General features: G+C 41.9%; 5 protein-coding genes, 2 long non-coding RNA genes and 1 other non-coding gene across 12 annotated transcripts; 4 read left to right on the forward strand and 4 right to left on the reverse strand.

The window, feature by feature from the left end:
- Window positions 1–864: 864 nt before the first annotated feature.
- On the forward strand, window positions 865–2,211 carry LOC116915649 (cold and drought-regulated protein CORA). The gene is made up of 3 exons (XM_045168900.1): window positions 865–1,048; window positions 1,193–1,558; window positions 1,590–2,211. Exons 1-3 carry the CDS (start codon window positions 1,037–1,039, stop codon window positions 2,058–2,060), a joined length of 849 nt encoding a protein of 282 aa, XP_045024835.1. The 5' UTR covers window positions 865–1,036; the 3' UTR covers window positions 2,061–2,211.
- A 766-nt stretch (window positions 2,212–2,977) lies between these two features.
- Window positions 2,978–5,626, reverse strand: LOC116935048 (retinol dehydrogenase 11). 4 transcript variants are annotated; one of them, XM_045168896.1, is made up of 8 exons: window positions 5,118–5,603; window positions 4,803–5,039; window positions 4,162–4,282; window positions 4,020–4,087; window positions 3,802–3,867; window positions 3,691–3,734; window positions 3,225–3,314; window positions 2,978–3,148 (listed from the first exon to the last, which is right to left on the reverse strand). In XM_045168896.1, the coding sequence occupies exons 1-8, from the start codon at window positions 5,371–5,373 to the stop codon at window positions 3,044–3,046; spliced, it is 987 nt and encodes a 328-aa protein (XP_045024831.1). In that variant the 5' UTR covers window positions 5,374–5,603; the 3' UTR covers window positions 2,978–3,043. The 4 variants fall into 4 exon arrangements, 3 of the variants coding, with proteins under 3 accessions (XP_045024831.1, XP_045024830.1, XP_045024832.1); XR_006643011.1 differs by lacking the exon at window positions 2,978–3,148 and adding an exon at window positions 3,418–3,539 and having other exon boundaries at window positions 5,118–5,606; XM_045168895.1 differs by lacking the exons at window positions 3,691–3,734; window positions 3,802–3,867; window positions 4,020–4,087; window positions 4,162–4,282 and adding exons at window positions 3,418–3,539; window positions 4,463–4,660 and having other exon boundaries at window positions 5,118–5,626.
- An 874-nt stretch (window positions 5,627–6,500) lies between these two features.
- On the forward strand, window positions 6,501–7,470 carry LOC116915690 (TATA-binding protein-associated factor 2N). The gene is made up of 2 exons (XM_032920841.2): window positions 6,501–6,657; window positions 6,922–7,470. The coding sequence occupies exons 1-2, from the start codon at window positions 6,646–6,648 to the stop codon at window positions 7,303–7,305; spliced, it is 396 nt and encodes a 131-aa protein (XP_032776732.2). The 5' UTR covers window positions 6,501–6,645; the 3' UTR covers window positions 7,306–7,470.
- Window positions 6,973–9,429, reverse strand: LOC123469702. The gene is made up of 2 exons (XR_006643015.1): window positions 9,014–9,429; window positions 6,973–8,957 (listed from the first exon to the last, which is right to left on the reverse strand). It is a non-coding gene; the product is annotated as an uncharacterized LOC123469702 (long non-coding RNA).
- Window positions 9,430–9,758: 329 nt separating this feature from the next.
- On the forward strand, window positions 9,759–11,472 carry LOC116915666. Its single transcript, XR_006643016.1, has 2 exons — window positions 9,759–9,920; window positions 10,083–11,472. It is a non-coding gene; the product is annotated as an ABC transporter F family member 4 (transcript).
- A 329-nt stretch (window positions 11,473–11,801) lies between these two features.
- On the reverse strand, window positions 11,802–15,944 carry LOC116915607 (transient receptor potential channel pyrexia). 2 transcript variants are annotated; one of them, XM_045168902.1, is made up of 10 exons: window positions 15,748–15,944; window positions 15,454–15,683; window positions 15,295–15,362; window positions 15,072–15,210; window positions 14,915–14,998; window positions 14,560–14,826; window positions 14,317–14,501; window positions 13,151–14,236; window positions 12,879–13,085; window positions 11,802–12,803 (listed from the first exon to the last, which is right to left on the reverse strand). In XM_045168902.1, the coding sequence occupies exons 2-10, from the start codon at window positions 15,550–15,552 to the stop codon at window positions 11,981–11,983; spliced, it is 2,958 nt and encodes a 985-aa protein (XP_045024837.1). In that variant the 5' UTR covers window positions 15,553–15,683; window positions 15,748–15,944; the 3' UTR covers window positions 11,802–11,980. The 2 variants fall into 2 exon arrangements, with proteins under 2 accessions (XP_045024837.1, XP_032776605.2); XM_032920714.2 differs by having other exon boundaries at window positions 15,454–15,944.
- Window positions 15,945–16,892: 948 nt separating this feature from the next.
- Window positions 16,893–19,987, reverse strand: LOC116915628 (high-affinity choline transporter 1). The gene is made up of 11 exons (XM_032920756.2): window positions 19,891–19,987; window positions 19,397–19,694; window positions 19,197–19,304; window positions 18,834–19,138; window positions 18,609–18,758; window positions 18,400–18,529; window positions 18,012–18,106; window positions 17,820–17,942; window positions 17,644–17,747; window positions 17,457–17,587; window positions 16,893–17,371 (listed from the first exon to the last, which is right to left on the reverse strand). The coding sequence occupies exons 2-11, from the start codon at window positions 19,572–19,574 to the stop codon at window positions 16,983–16,985; spliced, it is 1,713 nt and encodes a 570-aa protein (XP_032776647.2). The 5' UTR covers window positions 19,575–19,694; window positions 19,891–19,987; the 3' UTR covers window positions 16,893–16,982.
- LOC116915702 lies at window positions 17,197–18,371 on the forward strand. Its single transcript, XR_006643017.1, has 3 exons — window positions 17,197–17,330; window positions 17,406–17,589; window positions 17,656–18,371. It is a non-coding gene; the product is annotated as an uncharacterized LOC116915702 (long non-coding RNA).
- Window positions 19,988–20,181: the final 194 nt, after the last annotated feature.

Genomic DNA, 20,181 nt, shown 5'->3' on the forward strand with positions numbered 1-20,181 from the left:
AACATGATTTATCTATTCACTTTGCGGAAGGAATGGACGGAATAGTCTTGTTGAAATTGTTTTAAAACGTTAAAAGAATTTGATTAATTGTCGAATAATCCGAACAAAACAAACACAAGTGAATCACGCATGCTATTAAAAAAAAAATACATGTGATTCTATTAAGTTTACGAAGATAATTTAGTTTGATTTGTTAATGTTTGCACAACCCTCAACTATCAAGTAGAAAAAAACAAAACAAACATTCCTAAATCGGTGACATGTACGGTCTGGGTTTTCACCAGTGGTCGATGACGTTGCGCAATCAAAATAAACTCACCATGTTGGACCCACCGACCTGAAATTCCAGTATGGAGATTTCCCCTTTGCTTGTACATCCACATTCATCAATTTCGTTCATTCGTGCTGTAATCAACTGAAAATTCAATGATTCAACATCATCATTTGAAACCACGGCTCCGGATGTTTTTGCAATGTGCCGCTCAACGAATGAAAACAGAAAACTTATGCAATGCAAATTTCTCTCGCGAGATTTGTTGATTGGTATCTTTTGGCTGCCAATTCCATCACACTCATTTCTGCGCTTCAAGTGTTTCAGTCTTACGAAATGTTCGGGAAAACCAAGTGAAAGCGGGAACGATGCGAGGGCATGCAAAGAAAATCGCTTCAGGCATCGTGTCGATGACTCCTTTTAAACGCGCGCGTGTTTATTACCACGAAAACCCAAAACACACGTGTGTTCTATTGCTGAATATCCACTTTAATCCGGATAAAGGGAAGTTTTTCTCTCCCTTTATTTTCGCCGTTCATTTACTCGAAGATTTGGTGTAACTCCAAGGTTTTTTCTTTCAACTTTCTGGACGAATAGACGTAACGGGCCTTGCTCACTTGCAGTGAATGAAATCACGTACGCGCATGAAAGGCGGGTTTTCTTTCGGTATAAAAGACTAGGTCCAACACACACACCGGCAGCAGTCAGCAGTTTCATAAGCTCCATCGTCTGGAGAGCAACATAACAGAAGACAACCGCACAATCATGAAAACCGTGGTAAGTTTTAAGTGTTAATTATTTAAACTAGAACAAAAATTCATAGATGTGAAACAAGTAGTGTTAAAACAATTATTGTTATTATTATCATTGAGTTGTTACTCATTGAGTATTATTTTTTGTTTCAACGGATGATCTACACAGATTGCCTTGGCGTGCCTGGCGATAGTGGTGGCACTAGCCGGTGCCGTTGAGGAAAACCAGCCATCCGTAGAGGGAGTCCAACCAGTTGCTGTAGTCGCTGATCAAGACGTTGCCGAGCAACGTTATGGTGGATACGGAGGTGGACACCACGGAGGGTACGGAGGGGGACACCAAGGAGGGTACGGAGGTGGACACCACGGAGGGTACGGAGGTGGACACCACGGAGGGTACGGAGGGGGACACCACGGAGGGTACGGAGGTGGAAACCATGGAGGGTACGGCGGTGGACACCACGGTGGATACGGAGGCGGGCATGGACATGGTGGATGGGGACGCAAACGCAGATCTGTCGAAGAAATCCAGTCAGCCGTAGAGGTCGTCCAGCCAGGTTGTTGAGATTGCCGATCAAGAAGCCGCTGAGCAACGCTACGGTGGATATGGAGGTGGACATCACGGTGGATATGGAGGCGGACACCACGGTGGGTATGGAGGCGGAAACCACGGTGGGTATGGAGGCGGAAACCATGGTGGGCACCAAGGTGGATACGGAGGCGGGCACCAAGGTGGATACGGAGGCGGGCACGGTCATGGACATGGCGGATGGGGACGCAAACGCAGATCCGTTGAAGAAATCCAGTCAGCCGTAGAGGTCGTCCAGCCGGTTGTTGAGACTGCAGATCAGGAAGCCGCTGAGCAACGCTACGGTGGATATGGAGGTGGACATGGAGGTGGATATGGAGGTGGCCATCACGGTGGGTACGGAGGTGGACAACACCACCACGGAGGCTATGGTGGTGGACACCATGGCGGTTATGGAGGCGGACATCACAGCGGATTTGGGGGTGGACATGGACACTACCACGGTTAATTTTCTACTCATTTCTTTTGTGCCTTAAACCTGAAACTTGTTGCTCGCGTGATACTCTACTTCGGGATTCATGTTCGTACGACGCTTACATTGATATACAGTATGCTCCACGTTGAAGAGGATTTGATTAAACGAAAATGTGTCAATTGTACTTTGGACCGAATTTTACTATTCGTCTCACGCTTCATCATTACGAAAGTCCTATCGCTTTCATATTACAATCAATCCGATGGCCAAAAATGGAAATTGGTGAATATTGTGTTGACGTGTAACTAATTCTTCTTAATTTTCACGTATGAAAGCAGCCTATAGTTGCTTTTCGATCCATCAGTGGCAAGCTGTTTACACGGCTGCTTCCACTACACTTACATAGCGTCAAAGTGTACTTTATTCCCCTAAGAGTAATAGGGCCTGTCAAAATCGGGTTTATTTCGTTTGTTTGCTGAAATCTTAATGTAGCAAACAATGCCACGGCTTAGATTAAACATTCAACGAGAACCACGAAAATCGATTGCGTTTTGACATGAGAATTTTTTTAACATGCTCTTATTTGAAGTCTTAAGCTTACATATTTAGGCCCCCTTTATGTGCGGGTTTGGCATTTAACATGAAAATGGTTAGTTAAGATTAATAAGCTTGGGGTCATGGAGGCCGACCACAAACGTCTTTTTTATCTGCTGCTTCTCATAGCTATGCCCTTGGTTTGCTCGTCTTATCTTATCTTCTAGCGCTTGAATAGAGTGTCAATATTTTGAAGAACGTCTCTGTTGAGAATACTTTTAAGTCTCTCCTATACCGGATGAAGTGAAACAAATATAATAACGCTCATACAAATTCATTTCCAGTGACTTATATATAGTTGATTCCGTAGCCAAACTAAAAAATAATGCAATAAAAATAGACTAAAAAAAAATTCATTTTGTTTAAGTTGATGTTTTATTGGCTAGTAATTTCCGAAAATTATTTGGCCTAATTTTCCATCGCTAGTAGTGTCGCTCTTCTGGCTTCAATTTAACAAGCGTTTCACTGACTTCCCATAATTTTTTGGCTAGTCCGGCATCCTTTGCCAATTTGCTGGTTTTAGCGATCTGACAAGAAAGCCATCGTCCATAAAAAAATAATTTACTAAAGGATCTTCAATGCAAATTGCGATAGAACATTTACCTTGCAATCGCTAAAATATTCTCCAGTAACGTTGGCAACCTCGTCAGCTACAGCCAAGTGAATGGTGGTCTGAGCACCTTCTTTGGCCGACTAAAAATAAGATAGTTTAAAATCACTTGTTTTACCAATCAACTGAATCAATTAAGAAAATTAAAAGAGATTAAAAAGTGTGTCTTGATGAGTCGCTCTCAACCTTCGAGAAGACAGGAGAAATGAGGCTGTCATTATTTTCTTGAAAACCTCGTAAGGAAGGAACCGACTGAACTTCGGTGTGAACGACTCCCGGATGAAGAGCATTGACAGTTATATTCTTACCTGCAAATATGGGCATGAATTAGTACGATAATAAGTTTCGAATTTAAAAAGTTTGCTTGATGACAATGAAAGTAAGCGCAATTACTCAATCAGTGGAATGAAAAATAACAAGCGGAAGCGAAATAAGAAAAAACACAAAAACGAAAAGAACCTTGAAGAAAAGAGGAAAAGTGATGGCCGCTATCATTTGGAACCCTAATGAATTAAGGAATGTGAGGTAGAATAGAACTTGGTGCCAACAATTTAAATGAGCTGGTGTTACATGAAGGAGCGTTGCGGAATATTTCAGTTTGGACAGCACCAGGATGTAAACAGTTCACGGTCACGCCTCTCAAACATAATGAATTTTGTAGAGTAGGGTGATTTAAAAAAACAAAAATTTCAATTAACGAATTGGCTTTCAGCACACAATTTTGTGTTTTTCAAGGTCGCACTGGACTTTGTTTTAGAATTTAAGCAAATTTGACTGTTGGCCATTACCGGAATTGAAAACGAGAGGTGCGAGATGTCGAGTGCAAAGAACCTGGCTCAACTTGGAATAGTAATATCTAACAGAAAAATGAAAGCGCGAATTAAAAAGAAAATTGTGACACGCAAATCAAATGACAATTTAGTAGCCTACACTGTGCCGGTATCATAGGATAGCTCCGAGTTCAAGTTATTCAAGTCCAAAGTCTTGGTAAAAGCGTGTGCCATGGAAGAGACGTGAATGATGCGGGAAGGTGCTGATTTTTTCAGCAATCCTAAGGGGTAAGGCACATGCAAAAAAAGAAGGAAGAAGATAGACGTGCTGACAGAGACATGCTCAAGCGAAAATCCTATATGCTAATTCGATGCGAAAATCAGTTTGGCATTCCATTCCACCGTCGAATAACGCACACACTCTTTCACCGAGCTGTAAAAGTATAACGAAAACAATTCACCAAAAGGTTCGAGTTTCTTGGCCAATTCTTTGCTAAACAGAATGTTGCAAAGTTTGGTGGCCCCATAAATTCTGAGAATTTTGCTGTCAGCTGGTTCACGATCAAAGGTCAGATCGTCCAAATTCAAGCGCTTGGCCATCCTATGGGCTTCAGAACTAACGTTGATAATACGGGCAGTCCCAGTTTTGATGATCAGTCCTTTAGTTCAATTAAAGTATAAAATACACGTACCGTACAAATATTGTACGATCCAACTGTTTAAGCCGTTTGATTTTCGCTTTCCGCCCCAAATCTTTGGCTATAGAAAGCCGCTATTCTACCGGACAACGACAAGTCTTACCTAACAATAGATTGGTCAGCAGGAAATGACCGAAGTGATTGCTTTGCATCTGATACTCTAATCCGTCTTCTGTTAACGTCTTCTCAATGGTGGCGCATCCGGCGTTGTTGATGAGAACGTCCAGACGAAGTTCGCTCTTGAGGATGTCGGCGGCAAATTTGCGTACAGACTTGAGCGATGCTAAATCCAGCTGCCGAATGACCACGTTTTTGTTACCCGATTCCCTAATAATGTCATCTGCTCCAACGGTTAGGAAATCGGTGAGAGTTTCAAGTGCAATGTGTCACCGTCATGTTGAGAGTAAGTGTCATTTACCTTTGGCGATCGCTGCTTTTTTAGGATCTCGACAGGCGAGAATGACTCGTGCTCCTCTTTTAGCGAGATCAATGGCCGTCTCTTTGCCGATACCCGTATTGGCTCCAGTGATTATGACCGTTTTGCCCGTCAGTTTCTTGGTGCTGGTGCAAACACCCAGCGTGTACCAGAGGTAGGCTTTAAAGCCGCCAAGCAGAACCGAAATCAGCAATCCGATTTGCCACAAAATGGGCAATGAGCACAGAAAGGTTAACATGTTTTTGACGTTGATGTATGAGACGTGTCATGAACTAAACGACTTTAGTAACTGTACGGAAACGACCAGCTATCGCCGCCCTTTAAGCTGGATGTTTAACTCTAGGGTTATCACTAGAGATAGTCTGCCTAATGCTATCAGCTGATGTGTGTCTCAGCAGTCGACACTTATTAGCGAGATAAACATCGAAACGAGGGCAAATTCCTGTGGAGAAAAACTGGCGATCTCCATTTTTTGTTTGTTTCTTCAGTTTTTGACCTAGATGGAAAGAAAAGAATAAGCAACTACTATGTATATGTCAACTAAACAACGCCAACGGGTCAACTAAAGTATAGTATCACCCCCCTGCAAACAGCGATTTAAAAAAAAACCGTTCGACTATATCGTGTCCCTTTCCCTACTGAAATATCGATTGACAGTTTCCTGATTGATCGATGTCTGTTTGATCCATTCAAGCCCATGGAGGTATTTCACTTTGCAGCCAACTATCCATTTTTTATCTGTATCCACAGTTTTCTTTAGCTGTGAATAAAACGTTGAAAACTACGTTTATTTTATCGGTTAAGGGTGGTATATATGATGCACACCTGCATAAAAGTCTTTCTTTTTTTTTTATTGATTCTAATTAGAGCAACATTTAAGTCATAGCTGCTCGTTGGCAGTAACACAAACTTTAGAATCGGATTTTCAATGACCATTTTTGCTTGTGTTTAATCTTTTCAGAAGGCTTATCAGACCGTGTCGTCAGTTTTTGGAGTCGACCTTCCACTATCGCTTACGAGTCCGAAACAATTGATGCATCACGTTGGGGGGAGGGGACAGTGAACACCAAATCAAGAAGAGAATTTTCAATTTTTGTGGTGTGAATATTCAAGGTAACGAAAATCTAATGAGTCAATTTTAAGCCGATCGGTTTATTTTCAACAAACATTTTCTTTGTGCGGGACAAGATCATTCCGTCCAACAAGGGTGTCTTTTTGTGGACTCGGAACTCGGGAGTGGCCATGAGCGCTTTGTTCTAATTTGTCAAGGATTCAAGAACGGACACACCAAAGGCAAAGTAAAGGCAGCAATGCCATCCATTGTATATACAAATTCTATTTGGAAGGTTTTTAGGGATTTACAAAGCTAGAAGGTTTCTACGTATATCGGGTAGCGAAAGGGTGTATCGAAATGAGTCATCACGACGAGGAGGTATAAAAGACATAAGAAACTGCTTCATCGACACCCATAACTCATTTTGCTCAGCACTAACACGAAGTCGTTAGAACAATGAAAATCGCGGTAGGTGTGTACAGTAAATCTATTCTAATTGGTTAATTTTAACTGGAATTAAATCGTGATATGCTCGTCAACGCAATTCTTAAAAGAATAATTTATGTGCTAACCTAAAGGACTACGATGACGAAGAACAACGATGAAAAAATCAATGTGGATAGCTTTATCCATCGTTAAAATTAGTCATGAAATATTTTGAAAAATTTAACCTATACAGGTGCAATAATGTTTTTGTTTGCTGTTTCCTTTGGTCTATGATCCAATTTTTAGATCGCATTAGCGTGTTTGTTGGCGTTAGCTGCTGCCGTAGACCAGGTTGAACTAGCCGATCAAATGACCGATTTGGATGCTGCTGAGAACAGGTACGGTGCGTACGGTGGTTTTGGTGGATACGGTGGTTACGGGGGACGTGGTGGATATGCAGGACACAGCGGCTATGGAGGATATGGGGGACACAGCGGAAATAAATTCCGGTTTGGCCGCTCCGTCGAAGAGGATGTCGTTGCAGACTTGAAAACGGCTGAAAATCACAGAGCCAGTTACGGAGGATATCGTGGGGGAATCAGTGGAAACTATGGAGGATATCGCGCTGGAAACTACGGTGGACGTCCTGGCGGAAACTACGGTGCATACGGTGGACGCCATCATGGCTAAACGGAATGTTCCACCAACATTCAGCTTGCCATTTTCTATACTAAATGTAGCTGTCAAACTGAATGTAACCAGCACTACTCTGTGGCACTTGCATCTACTTTCTCTTATCGTATTATGTTTCAGTTATCAACTCTTTTGCGTCAATAAACGATACGGCAATTTTTAGATCAATTTGTTTCTTTCTATCTATGGTTTTGAAAAATAGTAATTTTGCTTACCTGTGGGATACACCTCACAACTCAGCCAGGCTTTGGAAACAGCAATTTTTTTTTTTTTAGAAACAAAATAAAAACCGTTTGATGCGTAAAACGGAAGAATGATTATGCGTTAAAGCTATAGGCTTTGTTTCAGACATCGCTATAAGAATGAGCCGAGACCGAGACAAATAGCTGTCATCTTTCGAGCTAGGATTCTTTTCCTGTAATGTTAAATTATATTGCGCGTCCAATTTTACAATTATACTTAGCTGATTCAAACATTTTTACTTGTACAAGGCGACGTCTCAAGGTCTGCCGATGCTTCACGTTCAGCCTGGAGCAATCTTTTCGTGCTTGCAAATGTATAACGCGGCAGGTGAAAAACATAAAACAGGCAAAGTAATTATTAGGTTACTCACACGCTATTATTAGTTCATGTACCCAGTACATTTCTTTACATTACGCAAGAAAGCAATGCCGAAGAATTGCACAAGGAAACTTTTCAATGTTGTACGGGACAGATGGCATGTTTTTTGTTTTTTTTTTTTAAATTCCAAATACTAAAGATGTTTGAAGACGTTGATGTTGTTTGTATATATATATAGCTTCGTTAGTTGTTTGAAGGTCATATAATTTGACGTGTTAGCCAATAGTTGGAACCTGTAATTCTGGTTTCCCTTTCGGCATTATTCATTGTTTGGGTGTGTATTTGCGTGTTCTCTATAACCTCACTACAAACGAATGGGAGGAAACCGCTGAGGATTCAATGAAAAGAAGCCGGCTATGCGCAGCTATGGTCCGATCTAAATTTGAATGCAATTCACACTATTGGACAGCTTGATAAACTGCGTTTGGCGACGTAGATTGTTGAAGGACACACAGTTGTTTTTGTTTGTCATAGTAAACCACTTCATTTGGCACACGCATATGATGAGGTACAAATGAGAGTTCCTGTTTGATCTGAAGGCTATTTACATTTTGGTTGCAAGCTGTCACTGGCAATGCCCACCGTAGTTGCCACTTGGTTTTCTTGTTGAAATAATAAACCGGAATTTCCAAACAATAGAAACCCATGGCTGAGCCTTGGCAGAAGTTGATGTTTAGGCAGAGAGAACCATATTAGTCTTTTTCGTCAATTAAAAGAATTAAAATACGTCAAGGTGAAGAAAAAAAAAATCCATGAAAAAAACAAAAACAACAAGAAATCTCGCTCCATAAAATTAATTTGTCTTTCATGAGAACTTTGTTGGGAGCCTCTTTCGAATAACGAGAACCCAGTGATGCATCTTGACTATTTTTTTTTTTAAAGTGCTGTTGTCCCTTACACAATTTCCCGGATTAATGTTTTGGCGTTGGAAAACTGCATTTCCATGTCCATGGCAACTTTATTGCGCGCTGCGGTTCTTCGTTGATGCGGTTGTGCGCTTACTTTAAAAACGTCCTTCCAACCAACTGCTGAAAATTAACAATATTTTCAATTTTTTTAATGATATTTTGTTCCAAAAACATACTTCCACATCACAAGTTAATGTTCTTCGGTTCACTAATTGTTTTTTTTTAATTTTTTCTTTGTAATACTGAGTAACGATGCATCAGCATTTTGCTTCTCGCTTCATGTAACCATGCGCAGGTACTGTGAAGAAAAATGTAGCCAGGTGTAGTCTTTGTTCTATCTTTTCGATGTGTTACATAACGTGGAATTCGGGTAAAACCCGCGCAATAAACATGCAAATACATCAGATAACACAACATACTATTTTTCATACTAACACTTAAAAACACTGGCGACAAACTGCTGCAAATCAGTTCAAGTTTTGCCCTCAAAAAAAAAAAAAAAAACGAACAAATGAACAAATAAAAAATCATTACGCACAAACTCGTTCATTTCACCGTCAAACTTGTACTACGGAGAGCATGTCCTTGACAATTGGCCGGTGAAGTCGCTGCTTTATACGACAGAGGAAGAAAAATGAACATCTCATGGAAACCTCAATGTTCCTGACGTTTCGGCAAGCCATCGGCAAACCAGTTCTGAACAGACGTGCTTATGCAATTTGTTTTGGATATCTCGAATGTCGAGGGCATTTGCCTTTTGGCGTATTCTGCTGGAACCGAGAATTCATTTAGCCTCCAGTGTCAGACGGGATTGAGGTTCACGAAATGTTTCATTTCGTCCAGGAAAAAAAAAAGGAGGGAGGGACAGGGAGGTACTCACTGGAGGTTCCAGAATGCGTGTCCTTCAAAAGTTTTTGTAACTTATATAATTTGTTTGTGCAAACAACGCTTGGTTTCGATGCTCCATGCGTAAAAAGGCGTGACTCGGTAGGTATAAAAGAGTGACGTTGACTTGGTAAACACAAACAATTCCATTCGCTTCTACAAGCAACAATAGCAAACAGCACAAGCATGAGAATCGTGGTAAGAGTTTTATTTACTTGTATAGTTTTTGAATATACGTTGATTAGCGATGTGTTTGAAGATTGTTTTTGATTCGATGGGATCACATTCAGAAATGTGTTTTTTGGGGGCTGTGATTTCTTTTTTTCTGATTGGTTCTTTTACGTTATGTTCTTCCATCAGATCGCATTAGCGTGTTTGGTGGCGTTGGTGGCTGCAGCGGAGGAGACGCAGCAGGTCAAAACGACTGTTTCTGATCTAGAAACTGCAGAGCATCGCAATAAGGGATACAAGTGGCGTAAAGGCCGTTCCCCTGGAGAAGAAGCGGCTGTTGCGGATCAAGAAACTGCTGAACATCGTAATAAGGGATACAAGTGGCGTAAAGGCCGCTCACTCGGAGAAGAAGCGGCTGTTGCAGATCAAGAAACTGCTGAACATCGTAATAAGGGATACAAGTGGCGTAAAGGCCGTTCCCCTGGAGAAGAAACACTCTTGACAGACCTAGAAGCCGCTGAACATCGTAATAAGGGATACAAATGGCGTAAAGGCCGCTCACTCGGAGAAGAAGCGGCTGTTGCTGATCAAGAAACTGCTGAACATCGTAATAAGGGATACAAGTGGCGTAAAGGCCGCTCACTCGGAGAAGAAGCGGCTGTTGCAGATCAGGAAACTGCCGAGCATCGCAACAAAGGCTACAAAGGCCGTAAAGGCCGATCTCTGGGAGAAGAGAAACCCTTGGCAGACTTAGAGACCGCTGAACACCGCAACAAGGGATACAAAGGACGCAAAGGCCGCTCTGTCGTAGAGGAAGCCACTTCTGTGGACCAGGAGACCGCTGAGCATCGCAACAAAGGCTACAAGGGACGTAAAGGTCGCTCAGTTGCAGAGGAAGCAGCTGTTGCAGAGCTGGAAACTGCTGAACATCGCAATAAGGGATACAAAGGACGTAAAGGCCGCTCAGTCGTAGAAGAAACAGTTGCTGTAGATCAGGAAACTGCTGAGCATCGCAACAAAGGATATAAGGGACGCAAAGGCAGGTCCGTCTAAGAAGCGGATCTAGAGGCAGCAGAGAAGAAACACAAGATTTATCGTGGTGGAAACGCTGGATATCGCGGAGGATATTGCAGTTACGGTGGTGGACATGGAGGCTATAGAGGATCCTACTACAACTAAAAAACATGTTAACATTTTTTTAAAATAATCTTCGCTTCGCAGTAGTGTATAGCCCGTATATGCATGAACAATACAATTTCTTTGTGTTTTTTTAACTAAAAAAACCATATGTCAAGGACGAATCATTTTCGTGAGCAGGATCACGACAAAGTGGAAACTGATGATTAAGGAAACATGTTCTCCAAAAATGGAAACTAAACTACGGAACGCCATTTGACCTACATTATTATAGACCACCCCTGTTCTATGGTTTATCATTTATCTCGGTAATTTTATAGAGATCCTGCACTGCCATCTAGTGATAATCTACTTTCCAGTAATTAAGGCACTACCCATTCACAAACTTGGTTTGAAATCCCCCGCCCATAAATGAAATAAACTACAAATCCAACGTAAAAAACGAAGTCAATTTTCGTTATCCTCGTTTAATTTTGAATCGAAACCGTACACAGTTTGTGTTATACTTCGATTTTCCGTGAAGAAAAGGTCACTCTAATGACTTGGAATTCGATGAAACCTTGTCTGCTAACAAAATGTTAACATTGATTCCAAATAAAATATTTAGTTTTCTCGTTAGTTATGTAGTTTTTTTAAAATAAAACGGAATCAAAGTGCTTCTATAGCGCAATCCCCAATGAATTTGAATAACTCAAAGTAGGCTATATAGTAAATCCCAGGTGGGTGGTGCTTTAGTTACGGGAAGGTATATAGATTGTCGTAAGATGGCGATGCGGTTTTGACTTGGTGTATTCGGTATTTTTCAATGAATAAATTGCATCACAGTTTATGGATTATTGCGGGTATAACAAAAGATAAAACGAAGAGATTCATTAACAGGCAACATGCATATCAGTAAAAAAACAATGTAGATTAAAAAAAAAAAAAAAAAGACGAAATAACTTATGGGTCTAGGATGAGATGTCACCTTTGGAAGTGAGAGTTATTAACATTCGCTTAATGTCTAGTAACTCCGATTGGATGGAACGCTTCAAAACGGTTTTGGTTGTCTTGTTGGTCTTACGCGATAACGACCTGCCCAGTCTGATGTAAGGCCCATCCCGATGGTCTGAAATACCATCCGGATCGCCTTTGTGGCTTTTGGGATAATCCAGTTCAGAAACAGAAGAATCAGAATCCTCTTGTTGATCAGCAGAATCTGGCGGCTCCTGACTAACACCGGCGTCTCCGGTCAGTTCAACCGTTTCAGAAGAACCGGAATCCGGCAAAGCTGCCGCAGATACAGGTCCGACCAGACCCCGCTCTAAGCTTTCGATACGTTGTCGGAGAGCTCCGATAGAAGCTACACATTCGTGTAACAAATTATAGGTATCGCTTATGGTCATACTTTCCACTGGCACACGACCTTCTTGAACTATGGCAACAGCTCGTTCCACCGTTGATGATGGCAAGACGACGACTTTCATTTTCCGTCCGGCAGGGCTGAATGTGAAAACCGGCTCCAAGTTGATCCACATGTTTAATCGCTGGGTGATCCCCGAGCAGAAAAGAACCCAACGCAAAAACCGGTTGCTGACAATGTCCTCTAAATAGACGATGAATTCCGCCTGTTTACGCAACCTCTTGACACGGCCTTCGTTCTGCAGCCCTTGAATATCGTTGACGGCCAAGCCAATAAGCAGGTTCATCAGGATAAGTGAAACCAGTACAAGGAAAAAGAAGTAGATCACGTGCGCCGTTCCTTCTAGACTGACGTTACCTTCAGTCATGTAACTGCAAAAAAAAAAAAAAACAACGTCAGTTTATTAAAAAAAACAGCGCGATCTATTTCAGATTGTTGGCACTTACTCGTCGTAAGAAGTATCACCAATCATCATAGCAAATGTGCGTAACAATGACGTCCCCGGTGAGCTGAACGTTTCGTGTCGATCTTTGAAAAAAAGATGGAAACTAAACGAGAAACCAGCGAGGAAGAAGAAAAAGACGAAGATGAATTTGACCAGGTGCTGTGCCACTGCGTAGAACATGAGTGCATAAACTCCAAACGTTGGCAATCTAAAGTCAAGACCACAAATGAAATTGAATTGTTCTTATTCATTGTTTGTGCTGGTTCAGTTTACCGTCCGAGGAGAAGGGTGACTTCAGACCAGCCTAGAAGAACGGCCACAGCCGACAGATGATGAACCCAGCTTGGCCAAGGAGGGGCAGAGAAGATGACGATGGTCGAAGTGACGAGAGCTCCCAGTTTTATCCAAGACTCTGGTTCACGGAAATACTGATAGTGTAGTGACGTAAACTGAATCACCTCCTGCACGATGATTATTAGAATAATGATGTTCAACGATAACTGCAATTGCATGACAGTTTCTGGTTCCGAAGTGATTGGACTTGTAGGTAAAGGTTCCGTTGCTGTTTCGCTGATATTCAAATTTGGTGAAATTGTGGTGAGCTCAGGTTCAACTGGCGGTTCGGGGTCATTCCAGACGCTCGACAGAACGTAGGCGGTTACTCCCGATACCAGAATCAAATACAAAAGAATGTTTGAAAAGAAGAGAAATCGGATCTTGCGCCATTTCAAAAATAGGAAGGACTCGATGACCGGATGTTGAAGTAAATCTGCCGTACGCCTCTGACGTCTATCGTCCATGATATCCTCGATAACGCCCATTTGTTGAAACTTGTGCTTAGTCAGCAGTACTGAATAATCGAATTTGATACGACAGGCCACTTCGCTGGGATCGATTCCGTTCGAGATGATGGATTCATCCAGTCTTTTGCTCAAAATTTTCGCCCCATTCGGTAATTGGAGAATGAGCGTTGCCGCACTCAAGCCCGTTTTGGTTTTGGCGCCCAGGTCGGCGCCAGCCTTAAGCAAAAGTTGAATACATTCGGCCGATCCACGGTAAGCTGCTTTATGAAGCGGCATGCGACCTTTCGAATCGGCCAAATTGACGGCGTCTCTAGCGCCCGGCTGGGATAATAAATATTTGAGAGTAGACGCTTGTCCTTTGAGTGCGCAAGAGTGAAACGGAGTGCCACCTTCGCTGTCCTGTGCGGTCAGATCGGCACCGGATGCCAGCAATAATTTGGTCGACTCCAGTCGGCCAAGCGTTACGGCTTGGTGTAAGGGAGTAACGCCCGTGTTCGGGTCTTTGACATTTACTTTGGCTCCTCCTCTGATTAGTATTTCAACACTTTCAGAATACCTGTATTCGATTGTAGTTTTATTAAATGTACTACTGTGAAACATTTTTTTTTTTTTTCGAGTAGACTTTAAAACAAATACCCTGAAACACGACGATGTCCTTTGATGAGGTAACCTCCTCCTAAGAGTAGCAAAGCAGTAGCCCCTGTTTTATCGGATAGGTTTGGATCGGCCTGATAGTCCAGCAAAGCTTGGATGCAGCCAGCTGCCCCTCGCTGAGCTGCGTAATGAAGTGGGGTCCGTCCTCTAACTTCGCCAATATCCACCTGTGTTATTCAATGAGTGAACGTAAGAACAAAGGGCTTGAGGTTTTATATTCTTTACCTGAGCTCCACCATGAATCAATTGTCGTAACGCTTCCAGATGACCTCCGACAGCCGCCCGATGGAGTGGGGTTTCTTGCCCTCCTCCATTCTCTCTGGCGTAATCCTGTACGTTTACGTCAGCTCCAGCAACGATCAGCTGTTGGACCAGATTCTCGCAACCAATGCCAGCCGCTAGGTGAAGTGGTGTTATGCCCCTCGAATCGGCCGCTTTTACGTCAGCGCCATGTTTCAAAAGGACTTGAACAGCCTCTGGCGCTCCAACCGTCTAAGAAATCAAAAAATGAAAAATAAATATAATATTATGCAAAACATACACACAAAATAATTAAAATTAATGCTATTAAATATCTAACCGCTAAATGAAGCGCTGTGATTTTGTTGGGCCCGTATTGGCCATTGGGTTCCGCTCCGCTATTTAGGCAAAACTCGATTCCACTCTGTTTAAAAATAATATTAAGTAGTTAAAAAAAAACGAACAAAACTTTGCTTTTCTTGTTCTATTTTTCTTACAATGTCTCTGTCTTCAACGGCCATCATCAGACGTTGGTTAATAGTGGTGGAAAACCTTTCACCAGTGGTCTCCGTTTCTTCGATGATTCCATTCTCTTCGCGAATTAAACCCAAGAGTTGTAAATCGCCTTCGTTTAAACTGGACGTGGAAAATTGTTCAATGGGATCAATGAAAAGTTATTTTGTTGAAACCTGTCCCTTTTTTTTTTTTTTAATGGCGTACCTGTACTTGCTGTACACCGACCCCCGTGGGTTATTGACATCGTGATAGTGAGTCTCGGATTCAGACAACTTTGGTAACAAAGAAAATTAATTATACTATAGGACTAAGATTATGAGGAACATTATAGTTTAAAATATATATATATATGTAAATAAATACATTGTCGTCGTCAAGTCCAAGCTCCTCGTCTCCATTTTCTTTAACGAGCCGGCGCCAGGGCAGCAGGTGCATATATTCCATTCGTATGTGGTTATTCATGTTGATGGCTTGGCGGTGACGCACATTCAAACGTCAGCCCCTCAAACACAGACTGTCGTCTAGTGCGCCAAATGCTGAAGCACGAATTCACGCAAAGAGTCGAGGAAAAATAAAAATGAGAGGGGAGGGGGCTTAGAGATAAAACGTGACCGTTATCACTTTGTCTGAGCTGTTAGACCACCGTAATATACCTACCGACTACGCACACAGTGTCCAACTATCGAATGAGCTGTTTAGTCGTAAATCAAGTACGCTGCAAGTAGACTGTAATCCTAGTCGGTGTTAGCTAAAACCACTATCACAGGCTTGCGGTGGACGCAATCAAACAAAATATTTTCGGTGCCAATCAAACTGATGCGGTGTAGTTATCGTGAATGGCGAGGTCTGACTGAAATTTGTGTTCGCTGTTTGCCTTGAACTGAAGTGGATGTATCCAAGCCAGAGGCAAGCATACACGTTCGTGTGTGTGTATGAGTGTGTGTAGAATGCATAAATACATGGCCTGGGGCTAATACTGTCACAACTAAGCCGCGGGCAGAAGAGACTTGGCTCACGAACCTGTGACGTCAGCGTTACGGATGCCGGGAATGCATTAAACAATTGAGCAAGGCGGACAGGGACCATTGATGCTAACAAAAAAATACGGATGTACTGTGGTTTGCCAACACTTCCGCTAAAATTCCTTACATCTGCGTTTTAGAAAGAACTGAAGTTTCAAGAATAACAAACGCATTTTTATTGTCTTATTGTAGCTCTTATAAAAGATGTCTTTTCTCAGCAATGTTTAATGAAGTTTTACGTCTATTTTCTGTTCAAGATTTCACAATGAAAGGAATCTTTCGCAGCATGTCTTGTAAGCATCAGCTGAATATCGCATTTAAATTAAATCTGATGCAACATGTTTGTCTAGTTAGTCTCATGTGATATCCCCAACTGACGTATAAATAAGGCCTTATAAAGGTGCCTTAATATTTAATGCGGTGTAGTGTGAGAAATTTAACGTCACTCGAATGGATTGTCAAGTAGGTCAGTGGAACGGAAATTCATTCACTCATAGTTGTAGCTGTCAAATGTCCCGGGCATTAACGTCAATTGTAACACTACCTTAGTTATTTCGCTTATTGGGGGCAGCGGGATTGACTTAGTTTCCATATGCGGAGCTGATCCTCATTTATGTATAATATTTCCTTACTAGGAAAACCGAAACAAAAGGAAGTAGCGGAAGAAACTTGTTAAACATATTTGATAATAATTGATGACATTAGACAACACACGAATAAACGAACACACCAATATTAGTACTCTGATTCCATTTTGCAGTACTCGCATAAATGATCGTATAATTTTTGTCAATTTTATTCTATCCTGTTTAACAACTAGATGGGGCATTTGAATCCTGTGGCACGTTAAGATGAAATGATTCCTTAATTTCATGACAGCGTAAATGTTGGGTTGATCTGCCCTTGATGGGTTGTAGTAAGCTCGAATTCTTCTGCTGACAGAGTAGCATCTGACGAGTTACTCCTCAATTGGCACCTGAATTTGTCGTCCACTGATTTATTTCCGTCTAAAATGTTTGAAACTTGTCGCACAGGCGGTGATGCACAGGATTTGTCTGCGGCGTCAAAACAATGGAGGACGTCCCATTTCACTGGAACGTAATTGTTTTTGAACATCCAAGATGCCAATAGAGACACGAACATGTGGGATACAAGCGCGATGATCATACACAACGTCCGGAAGGGAAATAATTGACCCAACTCGGGGTCGTAATAAGGGTAAGCCAGGACTACAGGTAATCCGAGAAGAGGTTCGCCTCCTAAAGAATTTTTTGAATATCCGTGATATTAAAGAACAAATGGATGCCCATCATCAGTAGAACAATTTAGTTTCAATCACAGTACCTAATATCCGGAAAATAAATCCTGTCAACATGCTGACGATCGATCCGTAAGAATTGCAATGTGCCTTCCAATGAATAATCAGCAAAAGTTGTGGAAACAAAAGGACGTAAACCAAATCAGCGCTCAACACGCTGTAAATATTCATGCTTTAAAATGTTTTGTAAATAGATTAATTCTGTAAACATACAATAATCCGTAGATAGAGTTTACGGTAAGAGCCACCAGAGAAGCCAAAGCGGCCACCACGACAATTGCCACCCAAATTACGCGGACGACGTGACGCTCGGACACCTGTCAAGAGCATTTTAATTGTTAAGTGGAGGTGGGAAAAAATATGCAGATTGGTATCTAGCAGATCCGTACCAAAGGGAAAAAAATGGCTTGGTAAATGTTACGGGCGAACATGGAACTGGAAGACAGCATGGAAGAATCTGCCGAAGACATGGCCGCAGCGGAAACAGCTCCGAGACCAACGTATGACACCCACTGGATCGAAATAAATTCATGTTTGGTAATTCAAGGAGAACGAAATCAAAAATATTCAGATATCTTTACAGCAGGTGTAAGATACTGCAGAACCAGGGGTAATATAATTTTCCCATTCTCCTCAGCAGTGACGTTTATGCTTCCGTTCGTCGCAATACTCCAATCTAAATGTTTCAGTTTTAAAAAATGTTAATAATTGAAGAATTTTAATTAATTTAAATTCTCATAAAAATTAAAGACAGTAAAGGCATATTTTTCCGAAGAAAATCCCATTTCCCGAAATTGATTTGGTAACTTTCGGTGCAAAACGGAACTTTCCCGTCTTCTCTTTGATCGTCACCCTATAGATTTTGTTGCGTCATACATATGGCTCAAAGTCGGCCAACTTGTTGGGTGTAATGTGACGTCATAAAAACGGATGCAAATGACTATGTAAGGTTGTGATTTTTTTACAAACCTGTCGCAGTAGCGACAACTCCGAGCAAAATTGGTGGCGCTGCCATCAAAATAGATCCTAGTCCGGCAACGTAAGACATTGTCTGCGCTTGTTTGGGTGTTCTGAACGCCAACACTCGTTGAAAATACACCTAATTTGCGTTGCGCATGTAAATAAAAATAGGATAAAGTAGTGATCGATAACTAAAATAAATGTATAGAAAAAGATACCTGCCAGGGAATGCCTCCCATGATGAGTAAAAGGTAATTTTCGGTGTAGACTCCAATGTTGTGCGTTTCGATGGTGCCGCCCCAGGTGGCAGGACTTGTACTGCTCATATCAACGGCAGGATTGCTCCAAGCAAAGGGGACGCATAGAATCTTAATGATTTAAATGTCTATACTTTGATGACTTGATTAGGTATCAAGCAGATCGTTGTTTTAAAATCAATTTACCAATCCAAAGGCGACGCAAAAGAGTTGGACGACGTCGGTGTAGGCCACGCTGTAAAGACCTCCGAACAGCGTGTACAGCATAGCAACTGAAGCGCTCACCAGCACGGAAATTGTGTTATCCAATCCTAGGATGACGCTCAACGTAGATCCGAGGGATGCTAAGATGGCCGACGACCATAAAATCTCACCGCAAAGCGCAGGTAAGTAGAGGACGCCTCCAATTTTGGCGCCGTACTTTTCCTGGAAAGGATCCAGCATCGTATGGTAGCCAGCGCTGCGCATCGGACCAGCAAAAAACAGTCCACCTAGTTTCGCGAAGAATAATGAAGATTCATAATAATTCATAACGCTTGTCGAGCGAACCCAAAAAAAGAGCCACTGCATAGCCAAACGGCGCTTGACACCAGACGACGCCACTGGTAAACACCACTTCAGCCGACCCCATGATGTAGCCTCCATCCACCCACGTAGCTAAAGAGTTTTGATTCGAAATCTCATTAGAAAAGAATCTGGAAATTGAATATAGCACGTTTTGAAAGGTTCATTTAGAATTCTTTTGTTACCTGTCATGGTCATGATCCCAACGAACACACCCATGTTTCTGCCAGCCAGCATAACACTCTCCGTGCCCGTCTCCTTGTTGCTTTTCTTACCATGTTTCCAGCCAGCCCATATGCCTACGGCCAAGACGACCAGGTAAAAGACGATAACGGAAACGAGTCCACCCACGTTGATAGCCATTACCACCTTGCAGTGAAATATTCTTTCACCAGTTTGGGCTAAAACTCTGCGTCTTGCTCGTGTGCGGCAGAACGTTGAAGAGGATGGAGGTTATGCGTTCTTTGATCCACGTCTATTCAACTGAGAACAGGACAAAAACTAAACTTTCATTTTCACAGTATTTTGACTTTCACCTTCAAACAAGTGTGCCTTCGGTGTAGTTTTTTCTAGTTTTTTCTTTAGTTTTTAGTCTTTCGAAAGTTCGAAAACATCACCCACACCGAGCTGACCTAGTTCTCCGGTTTCAGAAACATTAATTCAGTTATTTAAGCAATACCTTTATTCGGAGCCTTCCATTCGATGTTTTCCAGCATTAATGGGAAAAAAACGATTGGCCGCGTTCCTCCGTAATATCGGGAGGTTGGAAATTCGGAACTAAAGCGACTGTGTTGGCCTGTTTTGCTTTTATGGACATTCTCGAAGTGATACTGGTCGTAAATGAATTTGAAGTTCACCGAGTCTTAATCTTATAGGATTGCCGCTGGTTTAAAATATGCTGTGGTACTATACGAGCCTGATCTAACGAAAACGTACCAAGGACACTAAGGGAAATGATACCAAACATTGT

Source organism: Daphnia magna, linkage group LG2 (assembly GCF_020631705.1).
Source record: "Daphnia magna isolate NIES linkage group LG2, ASM2063170v1.1, whole genome shotgun sequence".
NCBI classification, from domain to species: domain Eukaryota; kingdom Metazoa; phylum Arthropoda; class Branchiopoda; order Diplostraca; family Daphniidae; genus Daphnia; species Daphnia magna.